The 21,468-nt window shown below is 37.3% G+C and overlaps 3 protein-coding genes across 3 annotated transcripts in view; 2 read left to right on the forward strand and 1 right to left on the reverse strand.

Moving 5' to 3' along the window:
* The window catches only part of LOC107220624 (lysine-specific histone demethylase 1A), a 222,627-nt gene extending 214,220 nt beyond the window's left edge, over window positions 1-8,407 (reverse strand). Inside the window, exons 1-11 of the mRNA XM_015659292.2 lie at window positions 8,176-8,407; window positions 4,949-5,176; window positions 4,310-4,517; window positions 4,016-4,167; window positions 3,620-3,781; window positions 3,406-3,522; window positions 2,831-3,007; window positions 2,428-2,703; window positions 2,209-2,346; window positions 1,976-2,049; window positions 1,582-1,730 (exon numbers count right to left, since the gene is read on the reverse strand). Coding sequence (XP_015514778.2) covers window positions 1,582-1,730; window positions 1,976-2,049; window positions 2,209-2,346; window positions 2,428-2,703; window positions 2,831-3,007; window positions 3,406-3,522; window positions 3,620-3,781; window positions 4,016-4,167; window positions 4,310-4,517; window positions 4,949-4,972 — 1,477 coding nt within the window. The 5' untranslated portion in view covers window positions 4,973-5,176; window positions 8,176-8,407. The remainder of the gene's footprint in view (window positions 1-1,581; window positions 1,731-1,975; window positions 2,050-2,208; window positions 2,347-2,427; window positions 2,704-2,830; window positions 3,008-3,405; window positions 3,523-3,619; window positions 3,782-4,015; window positions 4,168-4,309; window positions 4,518-4,948; window positions 5,177-8,175) is intronic.
* LOC124294237 lies at window positions 7,375-16,113 on the forward strand. The gene is made up of 3 exons (XM_046739052.1): window positions 7,375-7,681; window positions 14,373-14,482; window positions 15,880-16,113. Exons 1-3 carry the CDS (start codon window positions 7,666-7,668, stop codon window positions 16,111-16,113), a joined length of 360 nt encoding a protein of 119 aa, XP_046595008.1. The 5' UTR covers window positions 7,375-7,665.
* On the forward strand, window positions 16,083-21,090 carry LOC107220630 (uncharacterized MFS-type transporter C09D4.1). Its single transcript, XM_015659298.2, has 7 exons — window positions 16,083-16,537; window positions 17,228-17,459; window positions 17,910-18,147; window positions 19,172-19,383; window positions 19,483-19,586; window positions 19,672-19,782; window positions 20,143-21,090. The coding sequence occupies exons 1-7, from the start codon at window positions 16,308-16,310 to the stop codon at window positions 20,465-20,467; spliced, it is 1,452 nt and encodes a 483-aa protein (XP_015514784.1). The 5' UTR covers window positions 16,083-16,307; the 3' UTR covers window positions 20,468-21,090.
* The last annotated feature ends 378 nt before the right edge of the window (window positions 21,091-21,468 follow it).

Here is a 21,468-nt window from a genome sequence, read left to right on the forward strand (position 1 = left end):
TATACACATAATTAGATCTAAATATGTCTAATCAGATCTACAAATTATATAAGGTGAGATCAAAATGGATATAGACAAAAGCCGGATTTAATTAGATCTAATTATATCAAATCGTATCAATTCATTCTTGCCCGGGAGAAAATAGTACATCATGTAACAAAGAAATAAAATCGAAGATTACCTGAGAGAATAACCGACTTTTCCTACTGTGTTACACATAGGAATTTATTACTGACACAACTCTGGTCACATTATTTACTTAAAAGTGTTTTCCTTTAATGTGCAAGTGTGATCTATTAGTCTGAAAACTATAATATGATTGAAACTTTATAATAATACAGAGAGATATAGTTCAAAACGGAAAAGGAAAAGAGGAAACCAGAAAAACTGAAAAATTGATATGCGCCGATTTGGATTTGTAAGGTCACCATTATCACGGTGACGGTTTATAAGGTGAAATATAAGGTCATGTAAATGCGGGAGGAACGCGCTATTTTTTCCCACAGATGAGGGAAAAAGGTAAAGAAGGAATAATATGCCATTATCATCCCGCTTTTCAGGTCAAAAAAGTGAATATTATGGCTGAATCGGGAATAAACGAATTCTGCTCATGATCTTCTCAAATAAATATTCGTCGTTCAATTACGAAACGTACTGTCGCAACAACTGTGAGAACGAGAAGATCTGTTCAAGTATCATCTGGTCTTATCACTGTTAAATATTGCGTTAAAAAAGGGTAATGATAAGCTCGATTTAAACAGGTTTCGTATTTTTTAACCACGTAAATTCGGCTTGGTCGCCGTTTTTTTTAGAAAATGCAGTCAAAATTGTGATTATTGACCAGAAAAATAAAAAGTCCAAAGACTCTCGTCGTTTAGTATACCTATGTTACTATGTTTCAAGCGTAAATAAGTAAAGTATCCGGGAGGAGAATGCTTCGTTCATGATATTGTGAATAATTTGAATAGAAGTTGAAATAACATGCCAAAAACAGATCGGCGATGCTGACTAACTTATATTAACCAAAAAAAAATATGTTCTTCGAAACCGGTACAACGTATAATAGAATACTAAAGTATGGTATTGCAGTTTAAGTTAACATTTAAATTTAAGTACCTGGAGTATTTCGAAGTATATCCCTGAATATCCGGGAAAGCAATCGAGTTGATATTCCTGAATCAATCTGACGACTTGTCGTGGAACGATTTTGAAACGACATGCGGAGAATGAAATCGAACGGCGGAATTGGTTTCATTTGCGGAAAGCTACGTTAAGAACTAAGATTAATTGCGCGATGCAAAACAGTTTCAATGGCGGATAAGGAGCCGTCCATTTAGCCTTACGTAATATCTGGACAGCCCTTAAAAAAATCGTAAAAATACCACTGTAAGTGTATCACTAACACCTTTCAGGCTTGTCGTGAAAAACGCGTAAACCTCCAATTCAATCACATAATTCTAGTATTAGTGGCATTATTTCAATAATCAACAATCACCCATATCGCAGCAACCAAATACACAATAATAACTAGAAGTTTGAGAGTCGTGAGAGATCGAAAAGCGGAATACGAATTGCTTCTACCTGTTAGATGGCTTCCAGTAAACTCGAAGTCGTCATCCTGGTCCCAGTGTTTCAGGCTCAAATTAGACAGCGACGTCGCATTGGCGAATTCCAGATTAGCGAAGTGCCAATCGAGTATCTGCCGATCCTTCGATGATAAATACACGTCACTGTAATATGAAAAACGACACATTCATAATATTTTTCAAAACAGATCACGTTCTTTCGCCTCGGTGTTGATTGTGACGAATTTCTCAAATTGAAACAGATAATGCTAAAAATTTATTTGAGAAAACATTTGAAACAATAATTTATGAGGATTCATCGCTCAGTATTTCATCAAACAGATTATCACAAAGTAAAATCTCATGTGAAATCAAAATCGATTAGCTGTAATTAATGCAATCATAACTACCTTGGCGGTGAGGCTTCAAGCTCTTGCAACTTTGCTTCAATTTCTTTTTGCTGCTCGGCAAGTTGATCCCACTCCTGTAAATAGTAAAAGTCTAGTCATACGTGATTTTCTGACTCAAGTATGTCGTAAAATTTTAAAGATTGCTGATCAAAATTACCAGTTTATGCAAATATCATCATTAAATTTACAATGAAGCAAAACTTATTTCAGAAAATGACGATTTTAAGACATACCTTGCAGGCGTTGTTAATATCACGCATTTTTGACCGAATGACAAATTCTTGCGTAATGTCACGTGATTGTGATTTGCTCTCCGACATTTCTTTATACTGTTTATTCAACTCTGCCAAACGTTCTTTGATCGCAATCATCTGGAAGAAATAATGGAAATTACTCGCACTATTCGATGTTTTCTGGCACAATTGTGTTATATAGCTTCATGTAATACTCACCCTGTGTTGATTTGAGATCAATCGACTCTGAAGTGAAAGCACAGAGCGCAAATGTGCAACCTGTCGTTGTTTGACTCCTTGCTCTTGTAGACGAATAACCCACTCCAATGCCTGTCCAAGAGATACAGGCCTCGTTGAAGCTGTTTGACCTTGTTGGTTAACTGCAGTGGCTACACCACCAACGTAATTAAAGTCGAGCTGATGAGACAAATACGATGTGGCCTCCAATAATCTGTTGAATTCTCGCTCAACCATCTCATCTTTGTCCTTCGGTACCTGAGAAATACAAATTACGATAACAGACTGTCGATCACCAAATAAACCTTTGTCTATCCTAAGAGTATATTATTAATAGAGATATTTGGAAGAGGCGTAATCAATCCAAATAATACTCTTGACTTACAGTTTGACCATCACTTTCATACAATGGACACTTTTGTCGGATTTTATGTAATTCCATGTTGATTTGCTTGCTAAGGGTAGTTACTGGGTTTCCACCAAGTCCCGTCACAACCATTGCTCCAAGATCCGCGATGTAAGAAGATTTTCTAAATGTTGCTATGCGCCCACCGACGCGATCCTGAATGAATACCAAAATATATTACTAAAGGCAACCTTTAGATATTTCTACGTTGCTTTTCAAAGAATATAATCGCATGAAAAGTAATTAACATGAGGAAACAGGATTGCTGCACTTCATCTGCATGTAAAAATTGAATTGCTGGTTTATCGTAAGTAAGCTGATAATAAGATCAAGCCCGATAGATGAGCAGCTGTTAAACTCGTCATTTTTTTTATAAACTCACAGCAGTTGGATTGGATGTTTATTCATTATCGTGAATCGATACATACTAAAAATGGACTGGTAAAGCATTAGATTAACTGCATGTTACCACTATCCAATGGAGAAGTGCGAATTTTTGTCATTTGTAAGAATAAGAAAAGGTACTAATTGATAAAAAGAAATAGCAAACTCACCCGAGCCTCAAGCACAACAACTTCTAATCCGAATTGTTGCATTTGCTGGGCAGCAGCTAATCCGGCGATTCCAGCACCAATTACTATAACTTTACCCAATTTCTTCACCGGCAATGGCTGATACGAAAGAAAAGTCATAACACAAATAATTGATGAAAAGCGAATTTTATGTAAAATGCAGGTTACATTCAGATGATTTAACAAGACAACTTACCTTGAGCCGTTTAAAAACACCAAAATTAATGAAACCGTGGCGTTCGAGAAAAGCGTGAACTCTGCGAACAAGTATCGGATCACTGTTATATGGCGCTTCCACAGCCGGCAGAGCATTTTCGATAATTAATTGCTGCTTAGGATTTTCAAGCCATAGCTGCAGCTAAAATATTAAAACATTTAATTATTATTTTATGAAGTGACGAGAGCTTCAATTTTGTAGCGGCAACAGAAAGGAAATAATTCTGAGTTACGGGTATTCTCAGATATTCAAATTTACTGATTTGGTGAAACAAATTAAAGAGAAGTGAGGGGCAATAGAGTTACACGTGACTAATGTAACAGAGAAATATAATTCGATGTTTAGAATGGATGAGACTAAATGAGCATAACTCACCAATCTATTCCTTATATGAAGAAATACTTTCTGAGTCTGCGGCGGTCCTCCAGATACGTCAAGGAAGCAGGCAGCCTCTGTTGAGGTCAGCTTTTCAAACGGCAGGCGACTTTGGAAAGCTGCGCCTTCCAGCCCAGTCAATAATTCTTTTACTGAAATCGGTATAGATTATTATGAAGATGTTTGAAACATTGTCAAATTCATGGTTCACATGCACAAAATTGCTGATGGTAAAAAGATATTCTTAAAAGGTGAAACGTGTGTTAAGTAGTAATTTTAGCAGCAGATGCCTACCGTGCGGATCTTCGTGATCACTATCCTGTTCGTCTTCCTCTTTAGCTTCGACTTTGGGTGCAGTTGACGTTTCTGACGTTTCCTTTTTCGGTTCAGGCAAGATTTTTTTTTCTGGCGTGCCAAGGCCAGTTTTCGATTTTTCGGAAGTATCGGATGCATTTTCATCATCAATTTGATTGTATTTTTCTTCCATCTCTCTGTACTCAACCTATAGAACGGTGTTGAAAACGTTATTGTTTAGCATTGTCTGGAAGTCAAATAAATTTGAACAATATAGTATGAGAAGCCTTACACCTTATTAATGTAAGAACTTGATCATCTGTAAAAAATCATTAACTCTTGTACAACATTAAGAATTTCTTCAAACATTTGACAAAAATATGACATAACCTCACGTTCTCAACTGTTCTTATGAGTACAGCATCTGTTTGAAAGTTTCCCAGCATGATAATGATTCCGAATATACAAATATTTCGTATCAAATCTTCGCAAGTCACGATCCCAGTAAAAATTCTACTTTCACTTCAACGTTCAAGGAAAATGACAGGACGCTGGATACGCGATTAACCTCTATCGCAAAATGAGCGATAGCTTGTGATATTAAACGCAATGGTATTCAGCATCATTTTTAAGACTTACCTTCGCCTTCTTTCTTCGGCTCATTCTGCTAGTCCTTATTAAATACCTCGTTCACGTAAGGTCAGCGGAGACAAGTAATCCACACACTGAACGAGGGTTGTTTGTTTTGATCTCTCTCCAGTCCCGATCCACCGGCACGTTGCCAAACGTTGCGCTGCGCTGAGTAACGTCATCGATTGTCGTTCCTCTGGGAAGTCGATACCTCGCACGCAATAGTCGCAGTCAAAACTACGCTCAAAATTCAAATCAAACCCATGATCAAGAGTTGGGGAAAAAAGTTGACGGAACAATTTAAAAGCGGCGTTGACGTAAAGATGTATCGGGCTCTGTATCGAGCGCTTTCCTTTTACATCAATTTTCTGATGCAAATCACTTGGTGTCGTATTGCGTCAGAAAACTGACGTAAAAGGTAAGCGCCCGCCTAACATATTCAGTACAGAGAGAAACCTTTCAGAGGTTTCTCTCTGCTTTCAGTATAGTCTTCAGTCAACGATCACACCTGGCCAAATTTTCGTGATCAATACTCTGCGGGTAAGTGGACCGAAGCTGTGTTGCGGATCCGGTAACTTTATCGGCAGGTACCGTTTAACAGGCAGTACTATAAAACATACCGCTGTCCGATTAAGATGACTGTCTTTAACAGTGTTCGGACAGTTCACATATATACCAACGTTCTCCGTTGATCTTTCAGGATCCCAGATCGAGCTGCAGATTGAGCTAAAGAGTTAAGACAAAATATAAATTACCTTCACTGTCAAGCCGATTTAAAGCGTAAGAACATCGCCTTGTCCTAATCATGTACCTAGGAATACCAAGAGTTTCGTGAGTAAATCTCCGCATCGCGCCGCAAATAGGCAACCAGAGCTACAGCTGTCGGATGTGAAATGTAACGTCGGTTGCCTATTTGCTGGCGTCGAGCAGCATACTTTTTACAAAACTCCCAATATTAGATTTATCTGTTTGCGATGGATACAATTACCGAAAAACTGAAGTAAGAAATTACTAAACAAATTGGGCGACACTGCGCAATATTCAAGAGATAAATTTATTTCCACTATTCAATGGATTCTAGGTAATTAGGTTACACAAGTTGGGGAAAAACATTTATCTCTGAATTCAAATGTGAACTTCACGATCAAGCTAGACAATTTATTGACCCGTTGAATCTATGAACTTTGTTGAATAGTGATTTTCAGCTAATGAATATCTGATACATGACTTTTCAATTATGCGAGATGGATAAATCTGTGAATTCCTTCGTTTATTTTTCACACATACTCAAATGGTCAGACTTTTTTCCTCACACACACTCATGCGATCATGTTAGATCATACATCTACGTCTATTTCAACAATCTGCAAACACGGGATGCGTTTTATTCGTCACCTTTTGAGAACGTGAGGCTTGTAAGAAGTGATTGGTTTCTCAATTTTTCTAATATTTACCAAACGGACAGTTTTTTTCTGTTTTTGAAATCAGGTAAATAAAGCGCACCCGTAAAATATCTTTCTAAACCTACAACGAAATTCAAATTAATATAAATTCAATGGGGATTCAAACACACGATGACAATTTAACGATTTTTTAACCGAAAAGAGACGCGTGTCGCTGAAAAATATTTACGTTATTCTTTACGTCTCAAAGTGTTGAATATAATTTTTGTACGCACTACGGCTAGCACCTAGAACTTGTACGCGTTGCCAACAGCGGTATTCAACCTTGAAGAAATAGAAAAATAATTATAAAATCACCGCAAAGAAACACTGAAGAAATTGAACTCTTCAAGATCCTCTGTCAATTTTTTACTTAAAGTTATGAAACGAAATGATATTCTTTTTGCTACAAAGTATTGAAATTTATTCGCACTGTGAAATATGAAAAATGGTTGATCTGTATAAATCTTCTCCGTATAAAACCTATGAAGTTCTCCAGAATATTGTTATTGATGCAAGTACAAACAGTGTTGTAATTATTTTACAGCACGTATATCATGAAAGTAGATGTCGAGGTGGACATATTGATATCCATTGCGATTTAACTCTGTACTGACTACTTGTAGACGTCATGCTATATTATATATTTATGTACAATAACCTTCAAACGAGTTTTATTTATGGATGTGGAAGTGGTGCCAATGGGTAGGAGAATTCTAAGCAAAGCCAATTTAACTGCGCAAACCGAATTCCCGTAGTAGTTCATTTTTAGAAGGCGGGCGTGTAGAAATGTAATTTCACATTGTTTGTCAAGTGAGTTAAGATTTGTTATCGCGTACAATTCATCCGTTTTTTAAGGATTACCGGAATGAGTAGTGTTGAAATCTACTACAGCTGTGAACTTTTAATATAATTTTAATTGGAATGTTTTCCGTAGAAAATGTCATGCCTTTTCTAATGGGGCTTCTTGAAATCATGCAGTATATACATTATACATTATATACATTATACACCTACATACTTAATTTATCCGACGATGTGCGTCACGTACGTAACTCAGGCATTCATTTACAATACAAGTTAAGAAAACGAAAGTCGTCTCATGTCTTCACTTTACATGAACGTGCAGACCGTAAAAGCGACTGCAACTCCCCTATAGTTCGAACCTTGTTCTATTTGTGAATGGGATTTCAAGATTCGTTTCAAGTTTGTACCAGTAGTCCACCTCCATTTCGATAAGCTGCGTGTAGAACATTATAAAAATGACCAAATTTAACTGCATCAATGGTCGAAAAAAATGGTATGGTATAAAGTAAAAAAAAAAAATATAGCTAAATTCCAGTATTACCTTCGATTTCAACTCAATACAAGTATTAGAAATTTTTTGTGCTGATTTGTGAGTACTCGTTGCAGAATTCAAAGTATGTTCCGTATCGACAGAGGTCACTCATCCAGTGCAGGAGTGAAAACGGTATTGACCAGCCTTTGCCTTCTTATTGTTAGAGGAAACAATGACCTGTAAGGCAGCTGCAGCAAGTTTTAAGCCAACTATCTGGAATTAAATTAGCTTATTCATAAAATCACATGCTACATGGTATGAAAATGAATAATTATGGACTGCTGCAAACGACAGGTGGTCGTTGATATTATACCGATAGCTGCAATCGAAAGTATAACACGCGTCACAATCTCGGAATGATACTTGGTAGGAAAAGTTTGCACGCTTAAGTCGCAAACGTAATGGTAAGCAGCCACTCTCTTGCGCGTGCAGTGATTCTATTTTTGTGTACTTACGCTTAGTCTCCATTAAGATAACGATACGTGCCCACCATATTGCAACAATACGATTCCTCTTCAATGCATTGTGCAACCGCGTTGCGCTGCGACGTTCCCACTGCAACAGGTACTCAAAAATTGCGAGAATAAAGCCGCTGGGTGGGTAGTCGAAAGGTGTTCGAATAGGATTTCCTGTTTTCACCTGTCTGCGAAGCCGGTCGGTCAATTCATTCGATATCACTTCTGAGAGCTATAATTAGAATGTTCTTTCTGCGAAATCATTACAAGCACGTGTGGTTTGATCGAGCCACAATATATTACGCTGCAACCGTCAACCACAACCGCAACTATTTGTCAATACTTTATATTTATACGTTTTTCCCGCTATCCGTTAGTATCTATGAATTTATGAGAAACACTGCACCGTAATTTTATACAGTGGTAAAACTGAATCGTTTCAAAGTTAATTATCCGTGGGAATTATTTTTTAATTCGAGTCAATTATTCGTGTCTTTTTCTACCAAGTCGCTGACAATTAGATTTATCGTTATACTGATACGCTAAAGTGACAAGTAGGCCATGGCTCAAGTTTACCCAACATTCGAAATTTTCTCAATGGTTTACCTGTATAGCTGTCATTTATACACGCAATGATTAACTTTCGAAATCTGAAAGTAGGCCTCAAATTTTACTTCAGCCGATACATTTTGCATTGTGTCATGACGACTGTTCGTAAACAGCTGTGCCAAATGTAAGCAAGCATGACCTTAGTTATAGTGTAATTAACAATCGATCATAAATCTATGATCCGCCAACGGTACGTTATAACCACTTGTCTCTAGAGACAGAAAATACAGTCGACAAGGTGCGCGCCACGTGAAACGCCAACAGAGGCAAAACGCGACTTTGTTGTGTTTCAAGTTTTTCTTCTCATGCGATATACAGTCGTACCGTGAGCCAAGAATAATTGCAATAATAACTGCTTCATTGAAAAAAGCTGAATTACTGTACCACTACCACCGTGGCTGTTTTACGTGGGTAACATTTTTTGCGTACACGTTTGACGTGAATGACTGATGAGAATAATGTCGAAAGCCAGAAATTGCTTTGCAGAATGAGATGTGTGTTGAATAATATTTAGGTGAAAATAAATCAAATGCAGCAGGTTTTTACGTACTTGAACAACGAGAAATGACATCATAAGCTTAAAAATTCGTAACTGCAGACCATTTTACTTCTGAAAATGTAAATTTTATTCGTGATTCGGTATTTAAGCATTACCGCGGTTCTAAACACTAACGTAGACTTAGACTGGTTTCGATACTTTTCTTTTGATTTCTATTCATTTAACACCCATAAAAATCTATTTCCGGATCAATTCAAATAGTTTTTTGGTGATCCAATATTTTCCAAGTCGTTCAGCACCATCGAAATCTTATACCCTTAATCAAGAAACCGAGACTTGAAGAACAGTTTCAGAAGCTTTTATTTTGTTTATTTCAAAGGAAAAAAAATAAAGAAAACATTGACGTGTAAACAATTCTTTAGATTCTGAATAGGAAAATAATTAGTATGAATAATAAATTGAAATTATTTATTTGATAAGTGCTCTCGTATATTTAAAAGGTTGTTCTTTCAGATTTCAGAACCTTTCCACACATTTGAAAATTATTAAACAAGTACGGAGTTATGAAAATCCACTGGAACTTCGTTTTATTAGTGCAGTTTGATTAAAATTTAAATGCCAAATTAAAAAAAGTGCTTCGGAACCACTTAGCCTTGACATATGAAATTTTTGAAAAGGGGATTCTCTTTGTGTTGATGAGAACCATCCGTTCAAAACGTAGAAAAACATATGTACAAGTAGTAGTAGAACTCGTACATCCAGCTCAAAGATGTAGGAAAATGTTTTCAAGACGACGTGCGATTGAATTAAGCCTCACGTGCGATGGAGCAAGGGCGTCGTACAAACGCACGTGCTATGAGAAAACGGGTCGTTCAACTACGAGATTCCCATTCAAGACACATGTTAATCATCCGAACCGCAGCATCGACGTTCTAAGCTGCAATTACATCTCACCACGTGATGAGCGAATAACCCCACGTGTAATACGAAATGCATGATGAAGTTTGATTGACAGATTACAGTAGCTTCGACGACCGAAGTCGCACTATTATTTTCCAGTTAAGTAATTATTCCATACCATTTAACGATTTTGGAGAAAATATGGTTAATTTAGTTCAAGTTGTTTTTCTCATTTATTCTGATATTCCCGAATTAACTAATCCGACAGTTATTTCAGACTTGAACGTATCGTTTATTCGGCTCGGTTTGCGTCTTTCGATTTTCGTAGCTTTCCTCCTACCTCTAAACGCCACACATACATATACTCACTATCAAATTATCTATGAAAACATATCATACATAATGCAACTATTTGATGCGACCCGAGCCGCTTAGCTGGACAGATTCCAAGACAATGATCAATGAATCACTTGTTGTTAAGCTATGCTAATGTATAGACTCCGCAAATTGCGGAGTACATATCAGGTAAGTGCAGCGCCTACTGTTTACGGATGATTGTTTGTCCGATTTGAGATTCCTTTACAATGTTTGCTTATTCGTGGAAAATATAAACCGGCTGAGAACGGGGATTCCGATTTTTTCAACAAATTCTAAGAAAGAAAGAAACCTGTACTCAAATGCAGACGCGTCTTGGATCTCGAACTTGTAACCAGTTATCACCTTGTGTCAATTATTGAAAACGAGTATTGTATTTCATGACAATTTCAGAACCGTAACATATAAAATAGTGTAACACTGCCTTTACATCGGATTCATTGAATTGTTGTAATAAGTATTTTCAGAACTGTTTCAGAACGACGGAAAGTATGATAAAGAATCCGTCAAACTCTACCGTATCTATCTTTCTTTTTGTTTCTTGTGTATCTGTTTTGTTAAGCCATTTATCACTACCAGAATATTTCATTACACCTGTCTCCGTCTCATATGTATTGGCTACACTATCCAAACGTACGAACGCAGCTGCCAAGAATTCACCTGTAAGCACGTATGACGTATGCGAAGGTCCAAGAAAAAGACAACTAATGATGCTCTCAAGGGGATTTCCCGTCTACCGTCCGACGTGAAAATGATTAAACTAATTCATTAGCCTTTCACGTCGTATCTTGACCACAAATACTCGTTTGAATTTCGTTGAAACTTTAACGTATTTTCATTTTGCAAGATCAATTACTATAATAACCTGCTTTTATTGAATCTTGGTGATCGGTCAATTATGTAAACGTATTTTTTGTTAACGTTTCGGCCCGGATATGGGCCCTTCTCAGAACGATTTATTTATTTAACTGTCAAGAACAACATAAATTTTTTATAAGAAAAGTACAATCAGACATTAAATACTGTAGATGTAATACTCTTAGGGCTATTATATATTACAGGTTAGTGAGTACATTTTGATTAATTGAAAAGAAGATAGACTTAAAGTGTTATTTACCTTTTTATAGTAAGCGGACTAAGATACAGTCGAATTCATAAATTACAATTTGTGGAGACGATGTTCTTTGAGAAACGGTAGTCATTGTCGGCTCCTCTGGTTGTTTAACGTGTAGGAGTTACAAGTTGGAGATTAGCGGTTTGTAGATATTACTTAAATGTTCAACATCTTGTCTAAGGTTAACGGAATTAGAATTGTAGGACACACTAATTGTAGGACACACTAATTCCGTTAACCTTAGACAAGATGTTGAACATTTAAGTAATATTTACAAACCGCTAATCCCCGCCCACACACCACATATTGTTTAACCTTAATTAGACACATAAAATTAGTATCCCCATGGCACAGTTTTTTTTTTTTACATAATTTTTTTTACATAATAATTTTTTTTGTTTTTTTGTATATATGTTTATATTTGGTTCACCTTCACTCTGGATCATATTTGTTTCTCCCATCAGTCGTTATTCACCTGTTGACCCAATCGGTTCAACAAAAAAAATTTTTGTTAGACATGGAGAACATAGTCATAAAGATCCCAACTCCACTTTCTTGGACATTGTGCAAACTAATTTTACTGCTAAAAAAACTTTCTTTAAAACCTTTTAATACATTGACACACAGACTGTGAAGATACATAGTTTTTTAATCTTTTTAATTAATGACCTCCAACTTGTAACTCCTACACGTTAAACAACCAGAGGAGCCGACAATGACTACCGTTTCTCAAAGAACATTGTCTCCACAAATTGTAATTTATGAATTCGACTGTATCTTAGTCCGCTTACTATAAAAAGGTAAATAACACTTTAAGTCTATCTTTTTTTCAATTAATCAAAATGTACTCACTAACCTATAATATATAATAGCCCTAAGAGTATTACATCTACAGTATTCAATGTCTGATTGTACTTTTCTTATAAAAAATTTATGTTGTTCTTGACAGTTAAATAAATAAATCGTTCTAAGGAGGGCCCGTATCCGGGCCGAAACGTTAACAAAAAATAGGTTTATATAATTGACCGATCACCAAGATTCAATAGAAGTTTACATACGAGGTCGAAAATTCCTACACTTCATATAATAACCTGCGGTGAAAAATACATGATGTAAGTATAGAATAGCTGCAGCCAGAGTAGCATGATCAATATTTCCAAGAAATTTTAGGTATTATGAATTTATAATAAGATAAAATTAGCAGCACAAAATAAATTTACTCACGAACGAGAAAAAACAGTCTTGGCCAAGGAGATGAATCCGGAGTCTCCGACGTTACTTACAATTATTTTGAGGCTTGTGTTGATTTATATAATTAAAGGCCGCGGTAACAATGAATGTGCATAAATTGATTTCAGAACTCTGTACTACGTGTAAATGCACTTAAGCCCGTGCAGAAACCATCACGAATTCGTAACTCACGAATGGTGCATTAAAAATTTTTTAAGTGAAATATCAGATTTCACGTATTGTCAGTTAATATTATGATACGTGTACAGAAGTGCATGAGTCTCGCTTACGATTCACTCATGGAATTCGCAGTTTATACCCATCTTCCGCACGATAATCGCTTGAGTGTATTCAAACAGTTACATTTTTACGCTGTATGTTGTACGATGTATAATTTACATTAAGCATCCAACGTTTCGAGATTATCATCACGTACCTACCGTGCCATAAAAACTTGTACGCATATATTCGTGTGATTGCAATATTTTGCGACTGGAAGCCAAAGCTCTTTTGCCGACACAGTGCTGATGGATAACTAAAACAATTTCATGAGCAACGAAATAAGTGTAAGCACGCACACTAAGGCGCCTTTTGTAAAAAACCGTAGATTTTACAGGTGTGGTCAAACAAAACACGTAAAACGGTAATCGTCTTGTTTCTTCGGTGACAAGACAATGAATATGGAATATAGATATGCTGTGTTCCATTTATTGTATCGACATCAGTTGAATTGCAAAAAAGCGTCAAGACATTGATACGGTGAAGGCTTTATCGAAAATTAACCCGTCAGAAGAGTGTAACATTCATTCGGTAAGGCGATTCTCAATATGGGTACTTGATGTTTCAGTAATGAAGTGAGCACAAAGTATCCGGAAGATATCGTTCACCATTTTATTCAAGCATCGCGTTATATGTCTCCCAAGATGAAAGTATAATGTTGCGGAAGAAGTTATCGAAGAGAAGAGTGAACTTGAATATCTGATGTATGTACAACGTGCGTACGGTTTCTTCGAAGAATCACAAATTAATTGCTGATATTCCGCAAGAGCCGAGCGACAGCAACCAAATGCAAGGTTTTAGCAATAAATTTATGCTGGCAATGGCGATGAATATTCAAAACCCTGCAAGTGCGTGTCGCTGCATAACATGAATCTACATAAAATTTTGATGATAAAAGAAAAATTAAAAAATTATACCTATTTTTAGATTTTTTAGTATTGCGCTGGACTTTTTGCCGCTCCATTATCATGCTCTTACTCAGGTGGATCTAACAATAAATACTGGATTCCCCCCTGTAAGCCATAATCTGAGACGCATTAAATTTGTAGATACTTTGGCACTGTCATGAAACGTTAATTTTGATTTTTTAATGGGAAGAATTTCCACTAACCATTGAATTAATTTTTTGAATGGAAAAAATTGTCTTCAAAAAACTCTGATTTAATGGTTAATGCGTTATTTTTTCATTAGAAAATTTTCAACCCGACACCAACAGCACTTTATATCTATTGCGTGGGCAGAAGACGGCATTCTTACGTGCCATGAAACTCAAGGACAACATCGGTGCGTTTACCTCAGAAGTAAGTCTTGACTATCCTCGGAGTTGCATATAGTTGTACCTGTACATAGTTGTACACGCAGGTATTTTTTTCTTTTTCTTCAGAAATTCTAGTTTATATTTCACACCTCGACTGGGTGCGCCGCCTTGAATAATTCACCGATAATTTAAAAATAATTACACGGCAGAAGTGCAGTAGTATCGCGCCGCTGCAACCGATGGCAATCGGAATATATCCACCACGTCTGAGAGCGGGATGCACGTCGAACACTCCTTGAGGTGGAAGTGTTGAAAAGTGTGCGTGAATGCATGGAATTGTGGTCAGGCCAGTCCTGCGTGGTTTCTAGTAGCGGTTACTCAATGGAGGCGATGTCGGCGAAGAATTGAAAACATAGACGTAAATCATAAGTGTCGCAGTTGAAATCGTCCAAGCAACAACACGTCGATGGCATCCCAAGTAGCATATGGTCAACTCGTATTTGATTTCAGCTAATTGAAGATAGATGAGAAAAGCATGTTTTAATTGCCATAGTCTACAGCGATATGCCAACCACGTTATGAATTGTTTCGATAATATTTTTAATCGGATAGTGAGATACAAAGATTAGGTTTTAATTGACTTTTGGTCAACGGAAAATATTCAGTAGAAGCCTCAAAATCTTTATTATAAGATCTTGTCTATCCTATAACATTAAAAATGGTGAGTGATAACTAAAAGATGTCTACTTATTCCTCCGACTTTGTATTGAACTTATTTTCGAGGACATCAGTGGTCATCAGGATCGGCGGTCGCCCATCGCGTCAAGTTACGATTGACATAGATTCAACTTCAAGCTTATTGGCCGTCATTAACAAATCCAGGATTGATACGTGTAGTCGTCTTTTTGCCATTTGTAAGTCATTTTTTGACGATGACATCATGATGAATATATATAGTGTAATTTCAGTCAATATCTCAGCAAGTGTGACACCTTATACACGTGTAATACGGAATTGGGGGTATTTTATTTATTTAAAGCCAGATATCCTTCCGACATCTTGTATTTTTTTTTATATTTTGTGTATTGAACCGAAAAATTTTACATAATAATCGTAAAATCAAGTAAATCCCACAGACGTAATCGGAGTTAAAACTTTAATTTAAAAGTCGTCTAATCGATCTAGTTCGGATACAATGTTCGCCGTCCTTCATCGTACACGCCTCTGTAATCTTATATAGTTGTAACGGTTTTGAAGAGACTCAAGTTCAGGTATCAGGTCTTGCGAAGTGAAGGTTATTACTGAAAGATTCGGTTGGACTATGATTTTGAATCTCTATTTTTACACTAGTGAATAACTTTTGTACGAACGTGAACAAGAGAAAAAAAAAAATTATGTAAACGTATTCACAAAACTGGAATGAGTTCCAGTTATCCGAAGATGAAACCACCGTTTGGTACCTGCCGAAGTTTCACCAGAGATAGTTTCTGTCCGCACGCCGTGCAGACCGGCGGTCCCGCAAGTTTCGAAGCGTGCTGGATTCCCTCTGACGTCAACAGAGGTGGGGAATGGGTAAAAATCAGTCTTGTAGCGCAAGTCCTTCACCGCTGGCATCCCCTTAAAAGCAACTCAGTGTCGGGAGTAGATCTCAGACAATCGGTGAAATTCGAGTAAGTCGGTTCTGGTCTCGAGTAGTTTGCTCATTTGGCGATAAATACGCGCACGTCGTCATTTATCAACAACAAGGGGATGGCATCGTGCGCGTAAATTATTCGGGAACCGGAAATCCGCGCAGTGCAGGCGTTCGATAAAAATCGTTCAGTGAGGCGCGAAACAAGCTGGTGGACATTCTGTGAAATATCGTTGAAATGGCTTTCGACTCCGAAATGGAGGCCGCCACTGCTCATCTGACACGCACTAAAGACCCAGTGATCATTGCCGTCGGACAGAAACAACAGCGCAGCGACATTAACTCGAACACCCCGCTGACGAGGGTGTACACCAGGAGATGGCTCGTTCTTTTCATTTTCATATTATTCACCTCATCCAACATCAGCCAGTGGGTTCAGTACAGTATCATCAGCAACATCATTGAGAGGTATGAAAGTATCCGAGAACTGCATGAGGTACCATTCGATTTCGAAACGTTTTCACGGCGACAAGCTTCCGTGCACTCGACTGTACAATTAAATTCCTGTAACATCGAGCAATGTAACTTTTACGTAATGCGATCTCTTCTTTCCCTCATTTTATTTACCACGAATCACCAACCCAAGGTTTGTGGTCAATTCTTTCACATTCTTACACCACGCCATAAACTCCGCGTAGTTACAGACATATTAAAAGCGCTTAAGTTATCAGACTCGTCATTTGTAAAACGGCAAAATATGATCGATTATTGAATTACAAAAATTCTGCAAAGATGAGGAAAATCTCTGAATACCTTAGTTCGGCACATTTGCTTCAGTATTTGCATAACGATGAAATTCGCAACGTTAATGTAATGCCGCAGTTTGAGAAAAGATCGTTATTTTGAAAGCGTTGAACTTTCGGAATTTTAGTAAACAGCAAGAAAAACTTGACCACATTTTTCAAACTTAACTACTCCAATCAAGCCACTCTGAATATGCAAAATCGTGTAATTCTTCTGAATATTTCTTTACGTTAACGTATCTATGATGTGCGAACCTCGCCAGTTTTCAGTCCACTTTTTTGTAACAAATGCTGCAGTATGAGTGAATCCAAGCTCTCCTGGACCTTCATGAAATAAAGCATATGTATTTGACAGGTATTACAATGTTTCGACTATCGCCGTGGATTGGACATCTCTACTCTTTATGTTGGCTTACATTCCTCTGGTGTTCCCAATATCTTACATGATGGATAGAATTGGTCTACGCTGGACCATAATTGTTGGGTGTCTGCTCACTGCACTCGGATCCTGGATTAAAGTCTTTTCGATACCACGCGACCGATTCTACGTGACATTCATCGGGCAATCGCTGGTTGCCAGTACGCAGGTAATCCGCCTCGTTTGGCGTGAACGTCGTTACCAATTATACGTATAATGTCCATGCGAAACCGCGGATATTTCCAGGGTCAATAAATTCTGTCGGAGACACATGCACCGGTCTGAAAATGTTCATTAGCAACTTGGATCGCATACACCCAATTTCTTGGTCTTTGTTGGGCAAAGGCTAGCCATAACGATATTCAAAACAAATTGAGAAACGACACTGATGTAACGATTTTCCATTAGATAACGTCCATGCGTAGATCTGACTCAAGCTAAAGCCCTAATCATGCCCTCTGAAATAAGCGATTATAGACAGTTCCACATCGGCTGTCCAATGTATCAATCTATAACGCGTACGAGAATCGTCGGGGATCCTGCAATGCACACGTGTTCGCATCTTTTTATCCGCTCCCGAATCTTTCATGTTCACATTATAACGTCCAGTAATGCTCAGGTGATCGTGCTGAATGTACCCGGCCGCCTTGCCGCTAACTGGTTTGGATCGAGCCAAGTATCAACAGCCACGTCCATGGGTCTGTTTGGATTTCAATTGGGTATCGCAGGCAGCTTTTTACTGACGCCAATAGTTGTGAGGAACCATGATGATTTGGATGATATTGGCGACGATCTGTCGCGGTTATTTTGGTTCTTCGCTGTTTACTCAACTGTCGCACTGATCACCGCGATCGTCTGTAAGTAACCGAAACATCCAGTCTTCTTCCACTTAACCAAACACTATTTACTCTGCAAAATCAAACAAAAACCCAGATGTTAGATATTTTAGTCGGAATACACTGATATTCACACTAAAGACGAGTGTACTTGCCATTGAATTTTTCGGTACATTAGTGCGGTTCAACTTATATTATTGCACGTGCTTGTATTGAAGTATGGTGACAACATTGTGTCATCAATTTATATGTTTCACAAGGTTTGCTCGATATCAATACGATACACTTGACTTGTGGAACACGTCATCGATGTTTACGTTTCATGATCTGAGGTTCTGTTGTTTCTATTTATGCAAACGTCGCTACATTCCAGCATATAAATATTGAAGCATAGAATTTGAGATGATTCCGGTTTACGCTTATACAGAACCCATACAGATGTGGCAAAATCTATGATGCTTCAGCGTCGAATCCGGGGAACTACTACATCGGACTTTCCCGGCCCAATTTATCAAATTTTGAGACTATTTATCAACTTACAATAGTTGAATGCGGCCATTACGTTATGCGAAGCCCAAGAGCCTACAGTCATCTACGTCAATGAAATCCAGTATAATTTAGCAGTGACTTCAATAATCTAAATTCCATTGACCACAAAAAAGAATATTCTGGAAGTCGCTATGAAAATCTAGAGCTGACAGACCTGGGAGTTTAGAATAAGTATAATCTGAAAATCAATGATTCAGCAATTTCATTCAACAACTACTTAAACTTAGATTTCTCGCTAAGCTTCTAGGAGCGTTCTTGATTTCAATGACACGCAATAAACTTTACGGAATTCGAAACGTGGGAAGTGTATAAATTTACAATAGTACTGTATGTAGAGGACAAAAAAACAGTCCGGAGAAGAACTATGTCCGTTTATATAAGTTAGATGATAGACGCAGATAATTCATGAAGTACGAAAGACAACGGTTACATCTATTCCATCCAAGTTTCTAATCCTTAGATAAGTCAATTTTCTGTGACGTCGTTCTGCTTGCAGTTTTAAGAGATGAGCCTCCCCTACCACCCAGCGAGACTCGCCGTCTTCAAAAATTGAATATATCTGAAAATTCAGATGGTTTTTTACCCTTGATGAAAAGGCTTCTGTCGAATAGAAGTTACCTCGCGTTGTGCCACTCTTTCGGCATAAACATCGGCGTCCTGAATTCTATCGCAACACTTCTCAACCAAATGTACCTAATACATTTTGAGGTAATGGTTTTCTACACAGAATATTTGAGTATTCAAGACCATCGTAAGTCACTGCAGGTCGAATAATTGGTGTAACGCAATTCACGTACTTTCATACAGCATGGAGAAAAAGAGGCGGGACAAATCGGATTGGCAATCGTCATCATGGGGCTAATCAGTTCTCCAATATTTGGTTACATACTTGACAAAACACACAAGTTCAAGTAAGTATCGATATTCATTCCAAGCCTCAATGAATCATCCTTGTTGCAACATTGCGAAACGTAACTGGTGTGTGGGTGATTTTAGATTGACGATAAGTGCGGTATACGCACTCTCTTTGCTGGGACAAATACTCTTCGCAGTTTCATTGGTTATGGAGATAAAGTGGATGGTTTACGTTTCAGCCACATTCCTTGGGTAATTTTGTATTCTAATATTGATGTACATCGTCATGAATGCTTCTTTGTTCGATACGGATGATTAGACTTTACAGCCTATTGCGATTATCGATGTTAAAGTTTACTTCCGGGAGAGTGACTTACACAAAGTTAACCTCCTCTCAAGTCATTATTGCGAATTCCATTGATAATAAATCCCAAAAAAGTTAATGTCCGCATTCTTCGTAATTCCGCTATAACAGTTATGTATTCCATTAACAAAGCTATCAAAATTACAAATGGTCACCGTCAGCGAACAAGATACCAAATTCTTTATCCCCAGTGTTACATCACTGGTCATAAATTAATGGACTCCACATCACGTTAATTACTGTTTCAGATTTTTCATAACTAGCTACTTCGCCGTGGGGTACGAAGTCTGCGCAGAATACACGTATCCAGAACCAGAAGGAGTTGCTACCGCATTTCTAAATGTCACTAATCAAATCTATGGCATCGCTATAGTATTAATATTTGGGAAGGTAATCGATATCTTTGGTGATCTATGGGCGCACCTGGTGATCGGGCTTTTCCTCTTCATGGGACTGATTACCACTCTTTGTACGAAAGACCTGCAGAAGCGACAGAATGCCAGGCAACGTGCGCATTACAAAGAAGTTCCAATGAGCAATACAAGTTTTCAAGACGAAAAACAAATTATTTAATAAGTTGCACTTATTTAGCGGTATGTAGGGATCACTTTGATGCTGTCACCTCAGTACGTACATATAATAGGACTATACGAGTAGTTTTAATTCTGAGCCGAACGCTGACGTTGTCAAACTGTAACCAAAGATTGTTTTTTAACTTAATCATTTAAGTAGTATGTGTATTAAGTCATTTATATAGCGTACTCAGTTTGTTCATGAAAAATTGTTTTTTGTCTGCACCATCATTAATGATATGTTATCATATCTTTTTGTGGAAAAACATACTGCAGTGATTGCGGAAGTCGACGCGTCTAATGTGTTTTGTGCTATAAAAGTCATATTTGTGAGATCTTTAATCACATTTAAAAATTTTTCCATGTATCAATTTGTATAAAACACTCATCGCAATCACTCTTAGCTAATTGAAGTTGTCATTCTCCTTTGTTCTTGATTGTTCAGTCTTGATATATAAATCAACAGCACATTCGAAGGTGCGTATAATCTAGTATAATGTAGGGTAAAACTGTACATATTTATCGCTAAGTCATATTTTTATGAATTGTATATATACCAACGGAAATGTATTTCCAATATTTCAAAGATATTATCATAAATAAAATTTGATAACAAAACATAAACTTGCGGTGAACTTTGACTGCCAGGTACACGTGACATTCATCTGTGAACAGGTAGCAAATGAGAAAAACCAATTCTATCCACAATACTGTTAAAAACAAATTATAACTCCGCACACATTGCAATAATTTTCAAATATTGCCAATAGTAATTTCTGATTCATTTTATCAACATTTTAGTTCCATTTTAAATGGTACACCATCTGTGTAACAATACAGGTTTCCACCTATACAGACAGTTGGAAAACATTCTGTTAATCGAAGAGCATTCGAATGCTCAACAATACTCACCTTGTGACTGAATCTGAAACACTTCTGTTCACTCTGACTAACCTCCTAGGCATAGTTATTGTCTAGCGCATTTCTACGATGCAATAGGAT

This window comes from Neodiprion lecontei, chromosome 4 (assembly GCF_021901455.1).
Source record: "Neodiprion lecontei isolate iyNeoLeco1 chromosome 4, iyNeoLeco1.1, whole genome shotgun sequence".
Lineage (NCBI taxonomy): Eukaryota > Metazoa > Arthropoda > Insecta > Hymenoptera > Diprionidae > Neodiprion > Neodiprion lecontei.